The sequence below is a fragment of the Mobula hypostoma genome, chromosome 5 (assembly GCF_963921235.1).
Source record: "Mobula hypostoma chromosome 5, sMobHyp1.1, whole genome shotgun sequence".
Classification (NCBI taxonomy): domain Eukaryota; kingdom Metazoa; phylum Chordata; class Chondrichthyes; order Myliobatiformes; family Myliobatidae; genus Mobula; species Mobula hypostoma.
Window position 1 is genome coordinate 159237699 of NC_086101.1, and position 25538 is coordinate 159263236.

Sequence of the window (25538 nt, forward strand, 5' to 3'; positions counted from 1 at the left end):
TCCATCTTCAATACAGAGTAATAATAGTTTGTTTAAAGATGAAATAATGCAGATTCTTTAATTCTGACATAAAAACAGAAAACAGAAAATAAGCAGATCATTTGTGGAAAAATCAGTTGGTTGATGTTCAGATCATTTGCCACTTACTGTTCTGAAGAAAATAAATTTTGACAATAAGGGATAAGAGCAGGAGGAGGTTGATAAGCTGTCAAGCTTGCTTGCTAAAATTCAGTGAGATTATGATTCAGTTAGGTAATGGCTTTTGATATTCTCAGTAAAATTCATTAAGATTATGATTCAGTAAGATAAGTGTACTCCAACTTCGCTTACCTGCTTGATCTTACCTGTATTCTAAGACTCCCTTAATGACCAAAAATCTATTGACTTCAGTCATAGTTTTTAGTAATGATTATCCTTCTGCAGCCTTATTGGTTGGAGTATTAATGAACCACCATTCCTTGTTTCAATTATTAACTGGTTGATTGCTTATGTCACTTGTCCTATCCTATCAATTTCCATCTAGTGCTTCTACTTTTAAATGATTTTTGTGATTATAGGCAAAGCACTTAAATATGCTTTAATCTTTGCCTCAAGAAACATTGCCCAACAGCTAGCCAAGAAATGAAAAATATATATATCCTAGTTTGTACGCAATGTAGAAATGTCATTTATATAAAAATATACTGCTGTTGCTGCCTTACTGTCAGGAATAATGGGAACAGTCATTTTTCTGGTTTATGCTACTGTGTGCATGTGAATACATATACTTGTGTTTGCAAAGGAGGGCTGGCATTTATTCTTTAAAATGGCAGACTAATTTTATTTTGATGCATTTTTTATGATCAAACAAATATGTACTCAAGGAAGATAAATGTGGGTGTATCACAAGTAGCACACAAATTGCTGGAAGAACTCACAGGTCAAGCGACATCTCTAGAGCGAAATAAACAATCAACATTTCAATGTTGGGTTTCTTAAATCCTTTGCAATTCATGGACTAACTTGAACCTATGCTCATTTTAAATGTCTCAGATAAGGTAGTTCAAATGCAATGAAATAGTTAAGGTATTTTAAAGTTTACAATGGTAGTACCTTAAAAGTAAATTAGAAATGTAGAAACATAGAAAACCTACAGCACAATACAGGCCCTTCAGCCCACAAAGCTGTGCCGAACATGTCCTTACCTTAGAACTACCTAGGCATACCCATAGCCTTCTATTTTTCTAAGCTCCATATATGCATCCAGGAGTCTCTTAAAATACCCTATCGTTTCCAGCTCCACCACCGCTGCCGGCAGCCCATTCCACACACTCACCACTCTCTACGAAAAAAAAAACTTACCTCTGTACCTACTTCCAAGCACCTTAAAACTATGTCCTCTTGTGCTAGCCATTTCAGCCTGGGGAAAAAGCCTCTGACTATCCACAATATCAATGCCTTTCATTATCTTATACACCTCCAGATTGATCCAGAAATATTTATCATAAGCCCTACTGTAATCAACTGAAGGTTTAGTCAATTGCTCTGCTTTACAATGCTAGAGCATTTTCAAATTTTATCATGGTCCTGAGGGTGTTCTTTATACAGGTCTAAATGCATGTAATCTTGACCTTTTTTCAGAAGCATCTTAAAAGATAAGAAGGACTTTTGATTGCTCAAAGCAGAAAATAGTAAGTGCAGCCATGAGAAAACTGCAGGATTGGGAAATGATAGTTGGTTGAATGATGAATGAACATAGGTTTGATTCAGTCCATTAATCAGATCACACCATATGGCACAATTGATTCAAGAGACAATTTTGTAATGAATCATGAGGAATAGTACATTCTAAAGTAGACTTTCCAAACCACTTTCAATGCAAAATTAAATGCTGTAGTCAAAGTACATAATATGTCACCATATACTACCCTGAGATTCGTTTTCTGGCAGGCATTCACAGTAAATAGAATGAAACAATAGAATCAATGAAAAACCAAATGACAGAGATGAGCAAACAACCAATGTGCAAAAGGCAACAAACTGCAAATACAAAAAGTGACGAAAGACCAAGTTATCAGAAGATTGATGCTGATGAGAGAGATAAGAGAGACAAAGGGAGAAGCGGTCAAAATGTTAACGAGAGACGAGAGAGATTAACGAAAAGAGACACAGTTCCGAGTATTGACAGACCGGTTGCTTTGAACCTGAACTGTTTGAAGTTTGATGGACAGGCAATACCCCAGCAGGGGGATTAAAGGAACAGGTTCGCTAAGGCAAGACAGACACCACGAGATCACGAGATAACAAGACCCTGGAAGTGCGGTGTGCCCCCACAAGTTGGTGGGAGTTTGGAGGTGTGGTCGCGGGACCGACGATAGACGCACAGGGTGAAAAGGTACGATCGGCAGGAACCTGGTGTGTGTGTCTGCCCTTGCCTGTGTGCCGGGTGCCGGGTTCATCGCGGAAGAACGAACGTATCCGGAACGGAGGGGTCACAGTCGGTGACCTCAGAAGACGTTAAAAGGGCTCGCGCCGATAGCTAACTGCGAGGAACATCAAAGGTCTGTGAATCGAAATTTGCATTCGCTCGCTGTCTCTCTCTCTCTCCAACGGCACAACAGCGATTACTGCGAACTGTGCTCAGCTGAACTGAACTCTGCGTCACTTGAGACTGATCATTTTACCTCTAGACTGCGATAGAGCTTGATTGATTCCTATTATCCTAGTTCTGTGTACATGCGTGTTTTATCATTGCTAACCTGTTGCATTTATAACCTTATGATTAGAGTACTGTGTTACTTATTTCTTTAATAAAACTTTCTTAGTTCCAGTAATCCAGACTCCAACTAAGTGGTCCATTTCTGCTGGTCTGGCAACCCAGTTACGGGGTACGTAACAAAAAAGAAAAGAATAATATTAAATAAATAAGCAATGTATTCAAGAACACGAGTTGAAGAGTCCTTAAAAGTTAGTTGATAGATTGTGGAATCAGTTAAGTGTTGGATTGAGTGAAGTTATCCCCTCTGGTTCAAATGCCTGATGGTTGAAGGATTATAACTGGTCCTGAACCTGGTGATGTGGGACAGTACTCCTTCCAGCTAGCAGCAGCAAGAAGAGTGGGGTTTCTTGATAATGGATGTTGCTTTCCTGCAACAGCACTTCTTGTAAATATGTTCAATGGTCAGGAGGGCTTTACCTGTGATGGACTGGATTGTGTCCACTATTTTTTGTAGTTTTTAACAGTTCAAAGACATTGGCAGTTCCTTACCAGGTTGTGATGCAGCCAGTCAGTATACTCTTCAATGTGCATCTTAGAAGTTTGTCTAAGTTTTAGATGACATGCCAAATCACGCAAACTTATCAGAAAAGTAGAGGCTCTGTCATGCCTTCTTTATAATGATAATTACATGCTGGACCCAAGACAGATGCTCTGAAATGTTAACGTTTAGGAATGAGTTTTTGAAGCTAGATCCTGGGCCACCCAGGAATATCTCAAGCTACCCGAAGAAAGTTCTAACACCCAATTAAACTATGCTCTGAGATCTAATGGCTGTCAAAATGATCAAAAGAGCTTGAATGTATCTGTGATTCATAATTTTTAAAACTGTTTAATCTTTAAAAGAATTGCAAGTATTTATTGGAAAATATTTGTTAATTTAAAGGTGTTTAGTTATCTTAACAATTACATACATTTGTATTAATTAATTCCAAATAATGTAACTTACTCAATAGTTGTGCCTGTCCTTCACAACTCTTCTTCTCCATGGAAATGAATGGGCTTGGGAGACCACACCAGTCTGCAAATGGAGTAGCAGCAATTTTGTGCTGCTCTTAGTTTTATCTCTCTCTCCCCCTAGTTTAAACTTTGAATTTAAATTTTTTATTTGCTGATTCTTGAGGGGGAACAATATGTCTATGACTACGAGGAGTGGGAAGAACTTGTCTGAACCTAGGGACAAAGGTAATGGGAAAGGAAAGATGCAAAAGGAAAGATCAGATGAAATGCCACCATGGGCTGAAGATATTGTTCGGACACTGAATTCAATTAAAGATCAGAATGGGTCAATTAAAGACCAACTGGAAAAGAATATTAATGAAATGAAGTCATTTTTGGGAAAACTTAAAGACTTGGAAACTCAAGTCATTACACACGAAGAGGAATTGAAGATAACTAAGCAAAAATTGTTTGAAGCTGCAACCCGTTTGGAAAGATATCAAAATAAGATTATAGACCTGGTACTAGGTCTCGCCAAAGGAATATACGAATTGTTGGGCTGCAAGAGGGAGCTGAAGGTGGAGATTTAACTGCTTACTTTGGTAAGCTTCTTCATACTTTATTTCCTACCATATTATGACAGCCGCCTGCTATAGAAAGAGCACACAGAGCTTTTATTTCAAAATTTAAAGATCCAAATAAACCAAGATCTGTTTTGGTTTGTTTTCATCATTTTAAAATTAAAGATCAAATAATGCGACAGGCAAGAAAACAGAGAGTTTTTAGTTTTAAGGAACCTGAGCTCTGTTTTTATGAAGATTATCCAAGGGAGGTAATGGAACAAAGATCAAGATTTGCTCTGGTAATGAAACAGGCATATGATTAGAAACTGTTTCCTTCTCTGTGTTACCTGACAAGAATTAAAGTTTTTCCTCCTAACTCTCCTCCTTGTACATTTTTTCATCCAAAAGCCACACTGGACTTCGTTCAAATTATATCTGCCGCTGCTACCGAATGGACTATCTGAAAGGTTGTTTGGTTATCTGTATACTATTCGCATTTCGGAAAGAAGATTTATGAAGGTTACTTGGATATTCCATTGAGAGAGTAATAAAAGAAGATAAGGAGATTTGTTCATTATTGCATATTATTGGTTTTCTTTTGGAAAGAAGATCTATGGTTCAAGTATGACTGTTTAAATGGTTACTTGGACATTCGACTGAGAAAAGAAGATAAATTGATCTGGTTTGATGTTATTTTTGTTTCTTAATTAATTAATTCATAGTTTTTTTTCCCACTAATGGGGCTTCTTTTTATATATATATATATTTGGGGGGGTTTAATTACTTATGGTATTATTAACTAGTATTTTTGAAAATTTAGCTGGGTTAAATATGCTATTAACTTTTTTCTGCTTTATTATAGTGTCTTATAACCAATTTAATGTTTAGGGATTTAATGTTAAACTTAAAAATGGCGCTGATTTTTCTTTTTAAGAGATAACATTATTTTGGTTCTTTCTTGTTTAATAGATGCTGGAATGTAAATACTTTCCTTTGTTGAGACTTTATTGTCTTTCTTACAAGGCCACTCGGTTTTTCTTTACTAACTGGGGGAGGGAAAGATAATTCATCAAAAACTTTTTTTTTCCCTTGTACAGACAGAGCGGTCTCTGGCTTTGTATTCTATCACAGCTTGCTTGCCTTTTTTTCGGGCTTTCAGGGAGGTGGGTGGGGTTAGTGTTAGGAGTTTTTTCCCATTGGGTGGTTCTGGAGCATACGTGTTTTCTATGTGGTTGTATTCTTCATCGCTGCCATTTTTGATCATCCCGTATTGGTGTGTGCTCTGCGCATGTATAAAGTAGAATAAAATCATAGTATGGTACTTAAACGGATTAACGTAATAAATTGGAATGTACGTGGTTGGAATCATCCTATCAAATGAAGAAAGACCTTTAAAATTATTAACCGATTCCAACCTAATATAATTTTTGCTCAAGAGACACATATCAGGGTGGGACATCAAAATAGATTTTTTGGATAGTGGAGAGGTTTGCAGTTCCACTCTACTTCTCAGAGTAAAACTAAAGGTGTGTTCATCTTTATTAAATCCAATATATTTATTCAAGAGGATATTGAGTCAGATTCTAATGGTAGATTTTTAATTGTTAAAGGAGTGATCTGTAACAGAAAAGCTGTTTTGGTCAATCTGTACGGTCCTAACTTAGATGATCCTTGTTTTTTAAAAAAGGTATTTGCTTTACTGCCAGATTTAAATGAATATATGTTGATAATGGGCGGGGATTTTAACTGTTGTTTAAATCCTATGTTTGACAAGAACTCAACCAATCAGCGACTTCCAAATTGCTCCGCGTCACTTATTATCTCCTTTTTGATTGATTTCGGATTGATCGAATTATGGAGGTATCTGCACCCTGATAACAGAGAATATTCTTTCTTTTCACATGTTTATAAAAAGTATTCAAGGATTGATTATATTATAATCGGTCCCCGCTTCTTGCCTAGTGTTAAAAATTGTAAATATGACGCTATTGCTATACCTGATCATGCGCCTCTGAGTTTGTCTTTTGAATTTGATGATGTCATTCTTGCTTGCCCACCATGGCGCATGTCTCAGACATTATTGCAAAACTCTGACTTTGTCAGTTTCACTGAAACCCAGATAAAATAATATTTTTCTTTTTAATGATACAGGGGGTATGTCCAAATTAATTATATGAGATACATTTAAAGCATTTTTATGTGGTCAGATCATTTCTTATTCAGCTAAGCTTAAAAAACAGACTAAAGCACAATTAGATAAGATTTCAAAACAAATTAAAGACTTGGATAATATTTATGCAATTTCCCCTAATATTGATTTATTCAAACAAAGGGTGGAACTTCAATCACAATATAACCTATTACTGACTCATCCCATTGAAGTCTATTTGCTTAAGTTAAAGAGCCAATTTTATATGTTTGGAGATAAAAATAACAAACAGCTGGAGCCAAAAGGCAAATATTGAAAATTTGTAGGAATGATGGTACTCTTGCTTAGGAATATGCAGAAATTAATAAGATTTTTCAAGATTTTTATACTGAACTTTATAAATCTCAATGTCCAGTAGATTCTTCTGAAATGAATGTTTTCTTACGAAAGATTGCTTTTCCTAAAATTTCTGTTAAGGATCAAAAAACTCTTGATGCCCAAATTACTGAAGCCAAAATTCATGAAGCTATTTTTTCAATGCAATCTGGTAAGGCCCCTGGACTTGATGGTTATCCTGTAGAATTTTATAAAAAATTTGGAAAATTGCTTTCTTCCGTATATGTTGGAAATGTTTAAGGATTCTTTTGTGAAAGGTGATTTACCCTCTACTTTCTATAAGGCTTCTATTTCTTTAATTCTTAAAAAGGATAAAGATCCTACTGACTGTGCCTCATATAGACCAATTGCATTATTGAATGTCGATGCTAAGATTCTGTCAAAGATAATGGCCAATCGGTTGGAGAATATTTTGGGTAAAATTATTTTTAAAGATCAAACAGGTTTTATAAAGGGTCGTTATTCATTTTAAAATGTTTGGAGACTATTTAACATTATATATTCGTCCTCTTTGAAAACTCCACAATGCGTCATCTCTTTGGATGCTGAAAAATTGTTCGATCAAGTTGAATGGAAATATTTATTTAATGTTTTAGAGAAATTTGGCTTTGGTGTTAATTTTAATAATTGGATTAGAATGATATATAAAGCTCCTATTGCTACTGTTGTCACTAACAACTGTAGGTCTCCTTTTTTTCAGCTTTCACGGGGGACAAGACAAGGTTATCCATTAAGTCCTTTGTTATTTAATTTAAACTTAGAACCCCTTGCTATTGCTCTTCGTGAAGCTGAAAGTATTCATGGGATCTGTGTGAATGAGACCATTCATAAGATTTCTCTTTACGCTGACGATTTATTAGTTTATATATCTAATCCCGAACAATCGATTCCTGCCTTGCTAAAATTATTCAATGAATTTGGAGATTTTTCAGGATATAAAATAAATTTTAGTAAAATTGAATTGTTTCCTTTAAATGAATCTGTCTCTGTATATGATAATACTCCTTTTAAAGTCATGGATTCTTTTAGATATTTAGGTGTTATAATCACTAAAAAATATAAGAATCTTTATAAAGCCAATTTCATTCCCTTGGTAGACTCTATGAAGTACTTATTTAGTAGATGGAGTCCACTTACATTTTCACATGTTGGTTGTATCCATATAGTTAAAATGATGATTTTACCAAAATTTTTATATTTATTTTGGAATATCCCTGTTTTTTTGACTAAGAAGTTTTTTGATCGGATTGATTCTATTATTTTATCTTTTATTTGGAATAATAAAAAACCAAGAATTAGTAAATGTCACTTACAAAAGTTGAAAAAGGATGGAGGTCTCGCTTTGCCTAATTTAAGAATGTATTACTGGGCTGTTAATGTGTGATACATGTCCTTTTGGTTATATTGGGTTGATAAGAATGATCGGCCAATTTGGGTAGACCTGGAATTAATTGAAAGCTGTGAAACAGTTTTATTTAACCTCGTTATTGGGAGTTGCTTTACCTGTACAATTAGCTGAAGTTACTAATTTAAACCTATACCCTGTGATTAAGCATTCTTTACAAATTTGGCTCCAGTTCCGCAATTTTTTTAATCTTAAAAAATTTAAACTTTGTAGTTTAATTTATTGAAATTACTTTTTTAAGCCTTCTTTGAGTGATCCAATTTTTTTTACTCTGGAAAAACAAAGGTATTAATTCTTTTTTGGATTTATGTAAAGAAGATAGATTGATGTCTTTTGAACAATTGGTTGATAAATATTCTCTTTCATACTCACACTTTTTACAATACCTTCAAATTAGACATTTCTTACAAAAATATTGAAGTAATTTTCCTTGTATATTGGAGGCTGACCTGTTAGATACTGTTATGAGCATGAATCCTTCAACGAAGTGTTCTATTGGAAGAATTTATAATTTATTATTACAATGGGATAAGCATCCTTTATTTAAGATTAAACAAGATTGGGAAGAGGAACTCAATTTGACTTTTATGACGGCAGATTGGACGCAGATTCTGAAGCTGGTTAACTCTTCTTCGATCTGTGCTAGTCATTCACTGATTCAATTTAAAATTGTACATCATTTACATTTTACGAAGGAAAGACTGTCTAAAATATTTCCTAATGTTGATAGTTACTGTGATAGTTGTAAAACGGAGACAGCTACGTTGACACACATGTTTTGGTCTTGTTCTATATTAGAACAGTTCTGGAAGTCAGTTTTTTCGACAATTTCTAAAGCACTTAAAATTAATATGCAAACTAACAAATTAACTGTGCTCTTTGGAATAATTCCTGAAAATATCCATGGTATCCCTGTGTCTGACCAACATGTTATTGCATTTGTTACATTGATAGGTAGGAGGGCCATTTTGTTGAAGTGAAAGGATACATCAGCTCCCGCTTTGTCACAGTGGTTCTCTCAAGTGATGCTATGTCTTAGTTTGGAGAAAATTAGAAGTCGAACCTTTGAACCTTTATTTAATTTTAAGAAAAGATGGGGTTCATTTGCTCGTTATTATCATTTGAGTTAATTGATAGATTTCCTCCATGATCTAATTGTAAATTTTTGGTATATATTTTTTTCTTGCTGGCGGTTTGATGTTTATCTTTAGAAGCTTTTTGTATGACGCATGGCTCTGGGTTGTACACCGAATGGGGTCCGTCTCCCCCCCCCTCCACTTTTGCTGCTTAGTAGGGTTTTTTTTTATTATCACCAAAAAATTTTCAATCCTTAAGACTAATGTTTTTTTTTCCTTGGGACATTGTAAGTGTTGTTTACTTCGATGTACTCGTATTATTTTTGAATAATATAATAATAAAAAGATTTGAAAAGAAAGAAAGGAAATGAATGGGCTTGTTGTTGCTGCATGCGGACCAATATGGTGCAAGATCAACACCAATATTTTCTGACATAATTGCTTTAGAAACTGCAGACAATAATAACAATCATGAAGATCTCTCAGGAAGCTTGTAATGTCTACGTGAATATGCAAGTTTTACAGAAGCAATTTAGTATATCAATCTAGAGATCTCTGAAAAATAAAATTTCATATTAACGATTATGAAATTTTATGAAACTAGAGTTGATCTGCATGTTGCCACATATGTTGTATTTGCTTCTCTTTCAAAAATATATTTTGTAATTTAACTACTTTTGGTGAAATTCAGTGATGAAATATGTCATTGATGGGTGAACATGGCAGGTTGTGTAGTAGGGCGCCCTTTCCCTTTTTGAACTGTTTCTCTTCAAGTTAGAAACAGGCAGGGTCTGTGTGTTTAAACAAAATGTCATCTTTGATCATAGGTTTCAGATAACATTATTTTACACATCTTAGTTTCTAAATTATTTTCCTTTCAAGTACTATAAATAATTGAAATACCTGCCTTGATCTAGTGTTTAAAAATGTTCTTTAATAATATATGTATTTGCCTCCTGGTCTCCAGTTATCATGGTTTGTCCTTACAATATGTACAGATATAATTTTATATTTGTTAGAAATAACAGGAAGACATCAGGCACTGGAATTAGCATGCAAAAATTGACCTTTTGTGTTGAAGATCAAAACTGAAATACCACCAGTTACCTTTCGTTTTGATGCAGAATTAGTTGAGGCTAAAATATTTCAAATTCCACTTCTATAAAGCTGTTCATTAAGGATTGCACTCAGGCTTTAATGCTGTCAGAAAAATAACATGTTTTGCCATGATTAAATAGCAGAATGGTAGTCGGTTCAGTGCTTTTCAGAGAGAGGTTGAATCAACTTTCTACTGCAGAAACAATTCAGAAGTGATGCGCTGTGAGGAGGGTCAGAATGTGTTCTTGCATCCCGCTAAGTTGTCAACTGGCACAAAGCCAGGCATGCAAAGGCTTGTCATCTCAGGCAACAGTTAAAGCATATGCATTGTAAAAACTGTCCTGTCATGCATGATTTCATAATTGAAAAACATACCTCGTTATAAAACTTGTTTGGCTGCTTGATTACATTTTTGCTCTTTTTTGCTTTAGTTCTTACTACTTTGCTACTCTTGTTGGAATTTGAGATAATTTTGGCATAACTTTCCATATGATTTGGACAGATTGAACTACTAGGTATACTAATAGCTCAAACAGAATTTTTTTTTAAGAGTCTCTTAAGAATTCCCTTAAGTGACAAACCTATCCATTTGTTGTGTACTGTATTTAATTTGGTTGAATGACTTTAGTTTAAGCCCATCAAGGTTTAGAAAATGTGATCTAATGGTAAAAGATGTTGCTGCTAATATTACAAAAGTTAAAGTATAGTGAAATAATTCTGCTATTGCACATGAATTTTGAAAAATGTACTCTTTTTTAAACTGAGAATTTACTTGTAATTTACAGATGGTTATGTGCTATCATTTAAGACCATAAAACCATAAAGCATAGGAGCATAATTAGGCCATTAGGCCCATCGAGACTGTTCCAGCATTCAATCATGGCTGATTTATTTTCCTTCCCAAATCCATTCCCCTGCCTTCTCCCAGTAACCTTCATCACCCTTATTAAGAATCTATCAAGTACCTATCATCCTCTGCTTTAAGTATACCCAATGACATGTCTTCCACAACTGTTTGTAGCAATGAATTCTACAGATTCACCACCTTCTAGCTAAAGAAATTTCTCCTCATCTCTGTTCTAAAGTGATGTCCTTAAATTCTGAGGCTGTGTCCTTTGGTCCTAGACTATTGGGAACATCTTCTGCATGTCCACTTTATTTGAATATTTCAATATTTAATAGACTTCAATGAGAAATCTAAACTTCATTAAGTACAGGCACAGAATCATCAAAAGCTCCTCATCCTTTAACCCTTTCATTTCTGGGATAATTCATGTACGCCTCTTCTGCACCTCTCCAATGCTTTCATATCCTTTATTAGATATGGAGCTAAAAATAGCTCACTGTACTCTAAATATAGTCTGACAAATGCCTTATAAAGCTTCAGCATTACATCCGTGCAATGCATATTGGTTTCAGATTTATTCATCTGAAATCTGATTATTTGAAAACTGTAGTGGCTACATATTTTGATATTTTATGAATGTGCATTTAAAAAAAGAAGAGACCTGCATTCATAAAGTATTTTCATGTTTCATGATGTTTTAGTGCTCTGTACTACCAATTAAGTACTTCCTATATTGGATTGTTGTCCTTTGTGAAACCTGATGGTCAATTTGTGCACAGTAAGGTCACATAAAGAGTAATGTGCTAATGAACAAATGAACTATTTTGATTTCATTGCTTGAAGTCTAAATGTTGATCATGGCACTGATGTAAATTCCCTTGCAATTTTTTCCACTTGTTAGAATTGACGTAGGTTTTACACCTGATCTGAAAAAATGACACCTCCAACTGCCACCGTACTGTGTTGAACTGCTAACTGGGATTTTGTGCTCAATTCTGTGAATGTGGTTCTGACTTAGGCCAATACAATGCAGCTGACACTTAACTGGATGTAAAGATGTATATATTACAATGATTTTATTTTGGAAAAATAAAACTTCAAAAGCTTCTAACCTAGATCTAAGCTCCAAAACTTTGTTTGTCGTTTGAAATAATTATCCTATAAATATGTGGTCATACAGGCCTGGTACTGTTGACTAGAAACTTAGAATCCTGCAGAAAGAAACATTTGCTCAAATTCTTCAACCCTATGCCGCCAGCTAAAGAGATGATTGCTGATTTGTGACTAATCCCCCTTGTCCATTCGTCCCCCCCATCCCTCCCCACTGATCTCCCTCCTGGCACTTATCCGTGTAAGCGGAACAAGTGCTACACATGCCCTTACACTTTCTCCCTTACCACCATTCAGGTCCCCAAACAGTCCTTCCAGGTGAGGCAACACTTCACCTGTGAGTCGACTGGGGTGATATACTGCGTCTGGTGCTCCCAATGTGGCCTTTTATATATTGGCGAGACCCGATGCAGACTGGGAGACCGCTTTGCTGAACATCTACGCTCTGTCCGCCAGAGAAAGCAGGATCTCCCAGTGGCCACACATTTTAATTCCACATCCCATTCCCATTCTGACATGTCTATCCATGGCCTCCTCTACTGTAAAGATGAAGCCACACTCAGGTTGGAGGAACAACACCTTATATTCCGTCTGGGTAGCCTCCAACCTGATGGCATGAACATCGACTTCTCCAACTTCCGCTAAGGCCCTACCTCCCCCTTGTACCCCATCTGTTACTTATTTTTATGCACACATTCTTTCTCTCACTCTCCTTTTTCTCCCTCTGTCTCTCTGAATATACCTCTTGCCCATCCTCTGGGTCCCCCCCCCCCACCCTCGCTTGTCTTTCTTCCCGGACCTCCTGTCCCATGATCCTCTCGTATTCCCTTTTGCCAATCACCTGTCCAGCTCTTGGGTCTATCCCTCCCCCTCCTGTCTTCTCCTATCATTTTGGATTTCCCCCTCCCCCTCCAACTTTCAAATCCCTTACTCACTCTTCCTTCAGTTAGTCCTGACGAAGGGTCTCGGCCTGAAACGTCGACTGCACCTCTTCCTACAGATGCTGCCTGGCCTGCTGCGTTCACCAGCAACTTTGATGTGTGCTGCATACATCTCCATTAGTTCACAAGAATATCTCTGTCTCGGATTCAATTGACCAAGTGTTAATTAACAAATGTAAATACCACCTTTTGTGTGAAGAAATATTTCCTAACTCACTTTTGAAAATCTTAGAAGTAATTTTTTAAATCATGCCTTTTGATTCTGGACTCCAGATGAAACTATCCTACCCTAACAGTTTTCATTGATGTCTTGAAGTTTCAGTTAAATCTATCCTTAATTTGTCTAGTTTCTTCTCTTAATTTATCCTTTGGAATCTATGTATCTATATCCTTTGTAAGGTGTGTTCAGAACTGTTCATTACTCCAGATTTACTCTAACTAGGGTTTTGTAGAACAGAATTTATGTAGCATAATCCATCCTCGCATCTAGTAAAGAGGTTCTCTTACTCATCACCTCAAGGCATAATAAATGGCAATTTTTGTAGTCCCAAAACAGATTTCTAAATTCTGTGCTTAACTAGTTACCTTTGGATTTTTTTTAAATAGTGGAATGGCATTTGCAATTTTCCAATCAAGTTAATAAACTGAGAGAAAATTGGAAGAATATTTTTAGTGTTTCCACAGTGTTATTTCATTAATTCATTTGAGCGTGAGATAGAAATTATCTAATCATTGTGGTCTGTCACTTTGGTGTTATATATTTTTCATCTTTATAATATTTTAAATTTGTGAATTTTGGTGAGACACCATCCCTTACTTAATATTTTTGGGGGCATTGTTAGCATGCTACACTCTTCCTCTTCTTGCAAATAGTATTAATTGTTCATTATTATTAAGAAAGTTCTTATTTTCATTTTGAAGTTCAGTTATTAGCTTTCAAGGAATTGATATAATTATATTCTTTGTTCTAATAACATTGTAAAAAGTGTTTATTATAGATTTAATATCCTTTTCAAATTTCTCTCTCTATATCCTTTTATACCTCTCATCAAATGCAACACCTTTTCCTCTTTTGATATCAATCTCTCCACTCTGGTTGCTGGATTGGAGGTATATTATGCATTTTATATGTATTTTCTTTTAGTTCTAGATTGTTCTTTATATTTTTAGTTGTTTTGTCAACTTTTTTTGTTACATTTTTCCTTGAATACTTCTCTCCAATCCAACTTTATTTTGATTTACTTAACTTATTGTGGACAGTTGTTTAGTTCTGTTAAACGAGAAAGAAATCAATTGTCAATATATGACTTTGGTAATAACATGTCATGTGAAGTTATCTCTTTTGAAGCTGAAGATAAGAGCCAGTCAGTTTATGGATGTCTTAAAATGAAGAGCTCTTACCTTGTTTGGGCTTCTGCTGCCCATGATGACTGATCTGAGGAAAACAAATACAGAAAACTTAAAGGACTATTGCGTCTGGGTACTCTTCCTATTGGAATGCTGTTTGGTGTTTGGAGTAGGAAACAAATATTTCTTTCTGAAGAGGTATAGAGGGTGGAGATGATCTTGCTCATGTTATTTATTTCTAGTGCCTAGAACTGAATAAACCCTTGAAGCAAAGTAGAGGAGTTTTAAATAAAAACATTATCTGATTCATATTGTAAATGTTTTAAATACATGTGAAATAAAATAGTCAAACATTAAACATCTTTCCATTTAAAGCAAAAAGCTAAGGGTAATTTTGACTGCTGAATTGACTATTTACGAAGTTCTAGTGAATTCTGAAGGAAATTTGATTTGAACAATGCTTTCATGTTCTTGTTTCAGGTTCTGTTGAATTTGAAGAATGTAACATAACCAATGCTTTAGAAGGTAAATGTTCTGCTTTTATTAAATATTAAGATGTCACTTTGATTAATGTGATTGGAAATTAATACGTTATTTAAACATGTTTATATTGTATACTAATAAGGAAAGTTTTCAATAACATTATATAGTGCCTTACAATGCTCACATATCAAATAATGGATTCCTTCTTAATCCTACTCACAATTCGTATTCTTTTATCCCTTTATCATTTTTCTCCTTCCCATCACTGTGCTTTCCTCTTCCCATTGCATAGCTTTCTGCTTCTTCATTCTTTGCTTTTCCCCTCTCTGTTCTGTTCCTTATACACTGATATATCACCCTCTCACTACTTCAGCTCTCTCCCTCTTCTGTCTGTTCCACTCCTACCTTCCCCTCTTCCTGTGTCTTCTAGTTCCATGCTTCCCCTCTCTTCATGACCTTTACCCACTCTGCTCTCATATCTTTCTTTGCTAACTACACTTACCCTGCTATTTTCCCTATTTGTCTCTCTTCTCTGCTTTTCCTCTCTTTATCCACCTCTCTTCTGCTCTCTACACCCTCCTCTCTTTTTCTCCCCATTCTCCCAAAGACAAAACATCTTCCTTAACCACTGAAATTATTTGTTTCTATTTTTGTTTAATAATGCAGTTAAGTCTGCAAATATCATGATTGCTCGTTTTAATCCCTTGTCACACATATGCTCTTGATCTTGATAAATATAACATAGAATAGTACAGCACATTACAGGCCCTTCAGTCCACAATGTTGTGCCGACCCTCAAACCCTGCCTCCCATATAACCCCCGACCTTAAATTCCTCCATATACCTGTCTAGTAGTCTCTTAAACTTCACGAGTGTGTCTGCCTCTACCACTGACTCAGGCAGTGCATTCCACGCACCAACCACTCTCTGAGTAAAAAACCTTCCTCTAATATCCCCCTTGAACTTTCCACCCCTTACCTTAAAGCCATGTCCTCTTGTATTGAGCAGTGGTGCCCTGGGGAAGCGGCGCTGGCTATCCACTCTATCTATTCCTCTTATTATCTTGTACACCTCTATCATGTCTCCTCTCATCCTCCTTCTCTCCAAAGAGTAAAGCCCTAGCTCCCTTAATCTCTGATCATAATGCATATTCTCTGAACCTGGCAGCATCCTGATAAATCTCCTCTGTACCCTTTCCAATACTTCCACATCCTTCCTATAGTGAGGCGACCAGAACTGGACACAGTACTCCAAGTGTGGCCTAACCAGAGTTTTATAGAGCTGCGGCATTACATCACCACTCTTAAACTCTATTCCTCGACTTATGAAAGCTAACACCCCATAAGCTTTCTTAACTACCCTATCTGCCTGTGAGGCAACTTTCAGGGATCTGTGGACATGTACCCCCAGATCCCTCTGCTCCTCCACACTACCAAGTATCCTGCCATTTACTTTGTACTCTGCCTTGGAGTTTGTCCTTCCAAAGTGTACCACCTCACACTTCACCGGGTTGAACTCCATCTGCCACTTCTCTGCCCACTTCTGCATCCTATCAATGTCTCTCTTCAATCTTCGACAATCCTCTACACTATCTACAACACCAGCAACCTTTGTGTCGTCTGCAAACTTGCCAACCCAACCTTTTACCCCCACATCTAGATCGTTAATAAAAATCATGAGATGTAGAGGTCCTAGAACAGATCCTTGTGGGACACCACTAGTCACAATCCTCCAACCTGAATGTGCTCCCTCCACCACGACCCTCTGCCTTCGGCTGGCAAGCCAATTTTGAATCCACCTGGCCAAACTTCCCTGGATCCCATGCCTTCTGACTTTCTAAATAAGCCTACCATGTGGAACCTTGTCAAATGCCTTACTAAAATCCATATAGATCACATCCACTGCACTACCCTCATCTATATGCCTGGTCACCTCCTCAAAGAACTCTTATCAGGCTTGTTAGACATGATCTGCCCTTCACAAAGCCTTGCTGACTGTCCCTGATCAGAGCATGATTCTCTAAATGCCCATAGATCCTATCTATAAGAATCTTTTCCAACAGCTTTCCCACCACAGACGTAAGGCTCACTGGTCTATAATTACCCGGACTATTCCTACTACCTTTTTTTGAATGAGGGGACAACATTCGCCTCCCACCAATCCTCCGGTACCATTCCCGTGGACAACGAGGACATAAAGATCTTAGCCAGAGGCTCAGCAATCTCCTTCCTCGCCTCGTGGAGCAGCCTGGGGAATATTCTGTCAGGCCCCGGGGACTTATCCGTCCTAATGTATTTTAACAACTCCAACACCTCCTCTCCCTTAATATCAACATGCACCAGAACATCAACCTCACTCATATTGTCCTCACCATCATCAAGTTCCCTCTCATTGGTGAATACCGAAGAGAAGTATTCATTGAGGACCTCGCTCACTTCCACCGCCTCCAGGCACATCTTCCCACCTTTATCTCTAATCGGTCCTACCTTCACTCCTGTCATCCTTTTTTTCTTCACATAATTGAAGAATGCCTTGGGGTTTTCCTTTACCCTACTCACCAAGGTCTTCTCATGCTCCCTTCTTGGTCTCCTCAGCCCCTTCTTAAGCTCCTTTCTTACTTCCCTATATTCCTCAATAGACCCATCTAATCCTTGCTTCCTAAACCTCATGTATACTGCCTTCTTCCACCTGACTAGATTTTCCACCTCACTTGTCACCCATGACTCCTTCACCCTACCATTCTTTATTCTCCTCACCGGGACAAATTTATCCCTTACATCCTGCAAGAGATCTCTAAACATCAACCACATGTCCATCATACATTTCCCTGCAAAAACATCATCCCAAATCACACCCGCAAGTTCTAGCCTTATAGCCTCATAATTTACCCTTCCCCAATTAAAAAATTTTCCTGTCCTATCGCATTCTATCCTTTTCCATGATAATGCTAAAGGCCAGGAAGCGGTGGTCACTGTCCCTCAGATGCTCACCCACTGAGAGATCTGTGACCTGACCCGGTTCATTACCTAGTACTAGTTCTAGTATGGCAATCCCCCTAGTCGGCCTGTCCACATACTGTGACAGGGATCCGTCCTGGACACACTTAACAAACTCTGCCCCATCTAAACCCTTGGAACTAATCAGGTGCCAATCAATATTAGGGAAGTTAAAGTCACCCATGATAACAACCCTGTTATTTTTGCACCTTTCCAAAATCTGCCTCCTAATCTGCTCCTCTGTATCTCTGCTGCTACCAGGGGGCCTATAGAATACCCCCAATAGAGTAACTACTTCCTTCCTGTTCCTGACTTCCACCCATACTGACTCAAAAGAGGATCCTGCTACATTACCCACCCTTTCTGTAGCTGTAATAGTATCTCTGACCAGTAATGGCACCCCTCCTCCCCTTGGCACCCCTCCTCCCCTTCCTCCCCCCATCCCTTTTAAAGCACTGAAATCCAGGAGTCAAGGAATCAGATGTTCATAAAGTTATTCTTCCAAATTCCTGACAGTGATATTTTTTTCTTGCTGTACACAGAGCCAGAGATTACTTTCCACAGCATCATAATAAGATTTAATTTGCACTTGCCTTAATAGAGACTTCTTTCTGTCATCAGTTTTTTTTTTCTGTACTCCAAGCAACAATATATTAAAATGCCTCACTTTACACTTCCTCACCAGGAGCTCATTCCTTATGTCTCTTCTTCCATGTCAACAAAATATAGCTGACTACAATGCTAAGGGGAAAATAGGACAATGTGGAGAAACATTTTTTTTCTTTTCCTTCTCCACCTTGCACTGATGATGCCATAGCCTCTGCACTGTTGGAAAATGGTGCCTCTTATGCCACAATGCTGTCTATTGACTGCGGTTCGACATTCAATATGATCATACCTGAGAAGCTGGTGGGTAGACTGTCTTTGTTGGGTCTCAACACCTCTCTTTGTAACTGGATCCCGGAATTCTTAACAGAAGGACCACAGTTAGTCTGTGTTGGCAGGACATCTCCAACTCCATCACGCTGAGCACTGACAGGGTCGCGTGCTCAGCCCGCTGCTGATGCATGACTGCTTTGCTAAATCCAGTTTAAAACCAAATCATCAAATTTGCTGATGACCCAACAGTGGTTGGCCTCATCAACAATGAAGACAAGATGGCATTCAGAGAGGAGGTAGAGTAGCTGGTAGAATGGTGCAAGCACAACAACTTGAGTTTCAATGTGGACAAGACCAAAGAGATGACTGTGGACTTTAGGGAAGAGCAGGCTGATCACTCCTTACTGTACATACATGGCTCCTCTGTGGAGAGAGTTAGGAGCATCAAGTTTCTGGGAATGCACATAATGGACGATCTCACCTGGTCCCTCAACACCACCTTTTTGGTCAAAGAAGCACAGCAGTGTCTCCACTTCCTGAGGAGATTGAGCCTAGTGTGGCTTCCTCCCTCGCTACATTTTAACCAATTTTTACAGGAGCTCTATCGAGAGCATCCTGACCAACAGCATCGCTATCTAGTACAAGAATTATAAGGCACCTGACTGCAATTCCCTGCAAAGGACTGCTGAGAAGATCCAGCAGTTAGGAACTTTCTTCTACCCATTAGAGATATTTGTCAGGAGCACTGTGTACACAGGGCCCTTGGCATCACCAGTGATCCCTCTCATCTGTCCGATGATCTCTTGAACCCCTTATCATCAGGCAGGAGTCACTGTAGCATTAGGACGAGAAATGTTAGGATGGGAAATAGCTTCTTCTTCCAGGCCATAAGACTACTGAACTCCCTGCCACCATCCAGATCTCATCACGCATGAAGCACCAGTGATGTAATACTGTTTACTTTTTAACTTCTATCATATGTGCACCTTAGGATTTGTTAATTTATTTGTGGTAATAGTAGTTTATGTGTTACATGTACATATTAGTCCTGCAGTACATTGTCTCATTTGGCGGTATGCACATGTACAGTTGAATGACAATAAACTTGAACTTGAGATGTTTTCCATTCTGCAATTGCCTCTCCCTTTTCTTCCCTACCCATTTCTTTCTTCCCCTCTCCATCATTTCTCACAAGTACTCCCATTTTACTCCTTCGGCATCCACTGAAAACAAAGAAAACTACAAAGGGGATGGAGGGCTCTTATCATCCATCCTGAGAGACATGGAAAATTAAATACTCACTTAGCATCATCTCTTGAATGGTTTACTTCTTAGCAGACCAACTAGAGTCACAGTACACTACTGCACAGAAACAGGCCGTTTGGCCCATCTAATCCATGCCGAACTATTCCTTTGACCTGCACCTGCACTGAATCTAACTATATTTTTTTTGTTGCTGGATTGAATTTGTTGAATGATCTTTGAAATGCAGGGGTCAAGAAGACTAGAAAGAAAACTTTTGGAATACCTGGACGAATGAAAAGAGACAAAGATACAGATTCAGTGTGAGTTCATGTTTTAATGGTTTGTGCACAGCAGTTTAATGTAGCATATAAGCATAGGAAAATGGAATATGTGGCCCATTGAACCTGTTGTCATTTGATAAGTTCATGGCTGAACCTCTACCTTGTTCGCTTTCCTACTCAATTTTCATATCTGTTACCATCAATGGTTTCCAAAAGTCAAGCATATCTAACTAAAGAACGTCCACAGCACTCTGATTTAGATAATTTCAAAAATTTACAAATAACTCTAAAGAAAAGGAGTATCTCCTCATCTTTGTCTAAAAAGGTTGATTTTAATTTTGAATCGTTGCTCCCTCATTCCAGACTGCCTCTGATGGAAAAGAGGTTCTTGTCTGCTGTTTTCAGAATCTATATCATTCAGTGAGATCCTCTCTTATGCTTCTATTTTTGAGGACAACTTCATTATCCTCCATCCCAGAAATTGATCTTATGATTTTATACTGCATTAACTCCAAAGCCAATATGGAGATCAAATTTTCACATAGTCTTCCAAATGTGATCACACCAAAGCCATGTACAAACTCAGCAAGGCATCCAAAACCAAAATAAATTGCAGATGCTGAATCCTCTGAAATAAAAACAAGAAATACAGGAAATACTCAGCAAGTCATCATACGATGACCTTTCATCAGAACGAGTGAAAGTTAGCAATGATACAAGTGCTGGGTGGTGGTGCATGCTCATAGAAGGTGGTAAAGGTTTATAACTCACAATTTATTTGTCTGAAGGAGATTTAATAAGGAGTAAATATTCAAAGTTGTTGAGGGAGAAATATAAACAATGCTGAGAACACTGCATTTACTGGAGGTCTGAAAGAAAGGAGAATGCTTAAAACACTTGGCTGTTCCAGCAGCATCTGTGAAGAGGGAACATGGAATTACAAGCTTTTATCAGAGCTATCCAGTTCTGATGCAAACTGAAAGGACTGTCTTTTTTAAAATCATTGAATACATTGTTGAGTCCTGAGGGCTACAATGCATATGGATGGAAAATGACATGCTAAACCTCAAGCCTATGTTGGTTTGTGTTGGAGGGCAGAGTCAGAGATCAAAGAAAGAACCTTTGTTTAGAGAGAATTGATACTGTCAGAAAAGAGCTCTTCATTTATTAGGAAGAGGTGTAGAGGACTGCGGTAACAGACTCCTGTAATGGATAACATGAATACCTGTCTTACCTTCCACAGTCAGGTTTGTCTCCTTTTAAAATTAGTTGTGATTACAACATCTCTGTTCCCTGGTATATCCTTCCCTTTCTTGATAGGGACCTTGAGGTTTGGAATTATGACCGAAGCTTTGCACCACCATGTATTATGATTTTGATAAGAAGATAATCTACTCTTGAGATTTTGCTATTTTTGAGTTAAGATACAGCCATCTCCATTTCTTGTTGGTCAAAAATGCTGAGAACACTGTCCTGAATAGGCTTCTGTAAGTTGGACTGATTCATGATAAGGAGTTCTTCAGAATGTTCTTTCCAGTGGGCATTATCTGCCTGTATGGCACACTCTGCAGCTCAATTGACTAGTAGTGGATTGAATCAGAATCAGATTTATTATTACCAACATGTGATATGAAATTTGTTAACTTAGCAGCAGCAGTTCAATGCAATACATAATCTAGCAGAGAGAAAAAAATAAAATAATAATAAAAAATAAAATAAAACATAATAAATAAACAAGTAAATCAATTACTTATATTGAATAGATTTTAAAAAGTGCAAGAACAGAAATACTGTATATTTTTTTTTAAAAAGTGAGGTAGTGTCCAATATTTAGGAAGGGTGAAGTGAGCCTCTTTGCTTTGATTTATGTCAGTCTTTATTAACCAGGCAAATGAAGAGTATTCTACTACACTCTTAACCTGTGATTCATATTTTGTAGCCTCAGTATATATCTGGCTGGCCCTGCTGAATTTCTGGTCAGTGGTGATCTCTAATATGTTGGGGATTTGGTGGTGTCCATAGTAATATAATTCAATGTCAGGAGTAAATGGTTTTTGACAGAAGTGACATTTACTTTGTGTATGTGATGTGAGACGTTGTTTGTTTATGATCATCTAATCCTTGAATACTGTTGAGATATTGCATGCAGACATAAGAGCAATTCCTAATTTCGACTTGTTTTAGAACCTAATACTTTCAAGAGCTTGGCACTTGGGAGTCTTATAGGTAGACTCTTTCTTAAAATGAAGGGAGAAAAATAACAGCCAACCAACGATGGAAATATTTACATCCTCAGTATGTCCGTCCTTTAAAAAATGGTTTTTAATATTATGATTGTGATTTACTCAATCTTCTTTTATTCATCTTAGGTGACACAATGAATGGATCTTGATTCTAAATTTACCAGTTAAGATCTAGTAGTACTTTGAAAAATGGAAAATATTATTTATCCTTTTGTAGAATTTGTTTTGGAAACAAATTATGTTGCTTGAGGAGCTGCCATTTGCAACATGTATTTCGCTGCCCCTTCATGGTACATTTACCTGTACTGTTTGCGGCATGTCCATCTCACATTTTAAAAAAACCTGTCAGCTGTTTAACAGGAATATCAAAAAGTTAATCTAATGCAGTAATTATCCTTCATTTTAAAAATATTTGATTTATATATTTATGCAATCTCAGTTATTTAACTGAGTATCTAGACTATAACTCACTCTTCATTAAAATGCAAATTTTTCCTGGTCAACGAAGGCTGAGGTTATTTGTTAAACTTTTTTTTCTCAGTGTAAAGTAATTACTATAGCCTCTCTAGATTTTATTCTCTTCCCTTCTATCTGTGGCCAGAAATGTTTAGAATATTGATGTACTAAACTGAGAAAGTTTATTTATCTCACAGCCAGCCCCTTTACAAAGTGCTAGCATAGTCCCATTCACATCTCCGGGTTGTGAGATAGTTATGACATCAAGAGCTCAATTAATTTGTGTGAATTAATTTGTTAAAGAAGGCATTGTTTATTAAAAATAAAGGTCTCAAGAATAAATGTAACTTCTGAAAATATTAGTTTTTATTTTGAATATTCATGATTAGAATATATACAGTAACTGTAATTTCACTCTGTTTTATTTCTCTGACAGGGAATCTCCAGATGCTGATTCAGTTGTAAGTAGACTAAGCAAAAGTAGAAATCTCAAGGGTCATAGGACCATGACAGCAAGTAGTATATCTAGTAAATTGATCAATTTTGAACAGCTGCTGTAAATATACGTTTGCAGATTACCTTAGTTAAAGTAGAACAGTAGAATTTAAGGTACAGAGTTGATTACAAACAACAAACTTTTTCTTATTTGTTTAAAAGAAGTATTTCATTAAATAAATGTTGCAGATTTCTATCAAATGTAGTCCATCCAATGCTGGGATAAAATGAATAATACAGAACAGGAAATTATGCCACCTGCAAAGATTTGAGGAAGGAGATGCAATTTAATCTGTCTGCGGCATCTTAAATTTATTCAGTTTGATTTCTGAATAGTTTAATTACTCCTTTGGGGATTGGATTCAAAATTGGCTTAACCAAAGAAAAGTGAGTGTAGTGATGGAGGTGTCATTTTGATTGGAGGTCTGGGACCAGTGGTGTTCTGAAACGATCAGTGCTGGGTCCTGTGTTGTGGATGAAAATGTAAGTGGACTGATTCAGTAAACTTGTGGACGACACAAATATTGGCATAGTTGTGGATAGTGAGGAAGGTTGCTAAAAGATTCAGCAGGAATTTCAGCAGGTTGCTAGAAGATTCAACAGACCATTTGAAATTGTAGACAGAACAGTGGTAGGGAATATAATTTGTATAAGTGTGAGGTGCTGCGTTTTGGGAGACCAACTATAAAGGAAAAATTATATAGTAAGTAGCTTGACCTTTAAGAGCATTGATGTGCAGAGGGATCTTTCGGTGTAACTCTACAGTTCTCTGTAAGTGGGCACATGTAAATAGGGTAATGAAGAAAGTGTATGATGTAGTTGACTTTATTGTTTTGTGCATTGAGTATTAAAGTTGAGGATATTACAGGAAGGTTATGGAGGCTTGGAAGAGAGTGCAGAAATGATTCACCAGGATATTGCCTGGATTAGAAGGTACCAGCTATAAGGAAAGGTTCAGTAAACTTGGATCATTTTCTCTGGAGTATCAGAAAGACAGTAGATAAGGTAATAAGAGCATAAAACAGTACAGCAAAAGACCTTCAGCCCACAACGTTATTCCAGCTTTTTAACATACTCCAATGTCAATCTAACCCTTCCCTCCCACATAGTTTTGCATATTTGTAGAGTAGATAAGGTAGATGGAGTCCTTTTCCTGAAGTAGAAATATCAAATACTTTTAAAGTGAGGAGAAAATTTAAAAGAGGTTCATGAGTCAATTTTTTTTACACAGACTGGAAGGTCCTGGAATGAGCTTTCGGCAAGTGTTGGAAATAGATATGATAGCAACATCTAAGAGGCATTTAGGCAGGCACATGAACAGGCAGGGAATGGTAGGATATATGTACAAGCAGATGGGATTAGTTTAAGTTGGTATCAATCTTGGCAAAGGCATTGTGGCTGGACGGTTCCTTTACTGCGCTGTGTCCTATGTTTAAATAAAATCATGCAGTTCTAATGTTCATGGTAAATGAAGTTGGAATTTCAGTTCTTCCTTACCCACTCTCAATATCTCACGGAACAGAGATCTTCCTTGTCTTTTTTTTGTTCTAATGAGTATGATGGACTTGGTATGTGACTGAAATTTCTGAATACATTTATTTATTTGGTGGTATAATACATTTATATATTTTTAATGATTGACCAAATGTGGCTAAATTTTTCACTAGAGGCAAATAAATACATAGATGTGAAAATAGTTAATTTTGCCTTCTGGCTTTGTAAAGACCACAGAAAGAAATTATGAAAAATTCTTAAAAATACAGTTCACTCTGTAACTTTGCTGGATCCTCTTGACAATGGAAGTTACAGGAAATGAATAGTTGATTTCTCCCAG

The 25538-nt window shown here is 36.9% G+C and overlaps 1 protein-coding gene across 3 annotated transcripts in view; it reads left to right on the forward strand.

The window, feature by feature from the left end:
- fcho2 (FCH and mu domain containing endocytic adaptor 2) overlaps positions 1–25538 on the forward strand; it is a 223789-nt gene that overhangs the window by 81059 nt on the left and 117192 nt on the right. For all 3 annotated transcript variants that reach the window (XM_063049223.1, XM_063049225.1, XM_063049224.1), the window contains exons 9-11: positions 15107–15151; positions 20477–20549; positions 23646–23670. In XM_063049223.1, coding sequence (XP_062905293.1) covers positions 15107–15151; positions 20477–20549; positions 23646–23670 — 143 coding nt within the window. The remainder of the gene's footprint in view (positions 1–15106; positions 15152–20476; positions 20550–23645; positions 23671–25538) is intronic.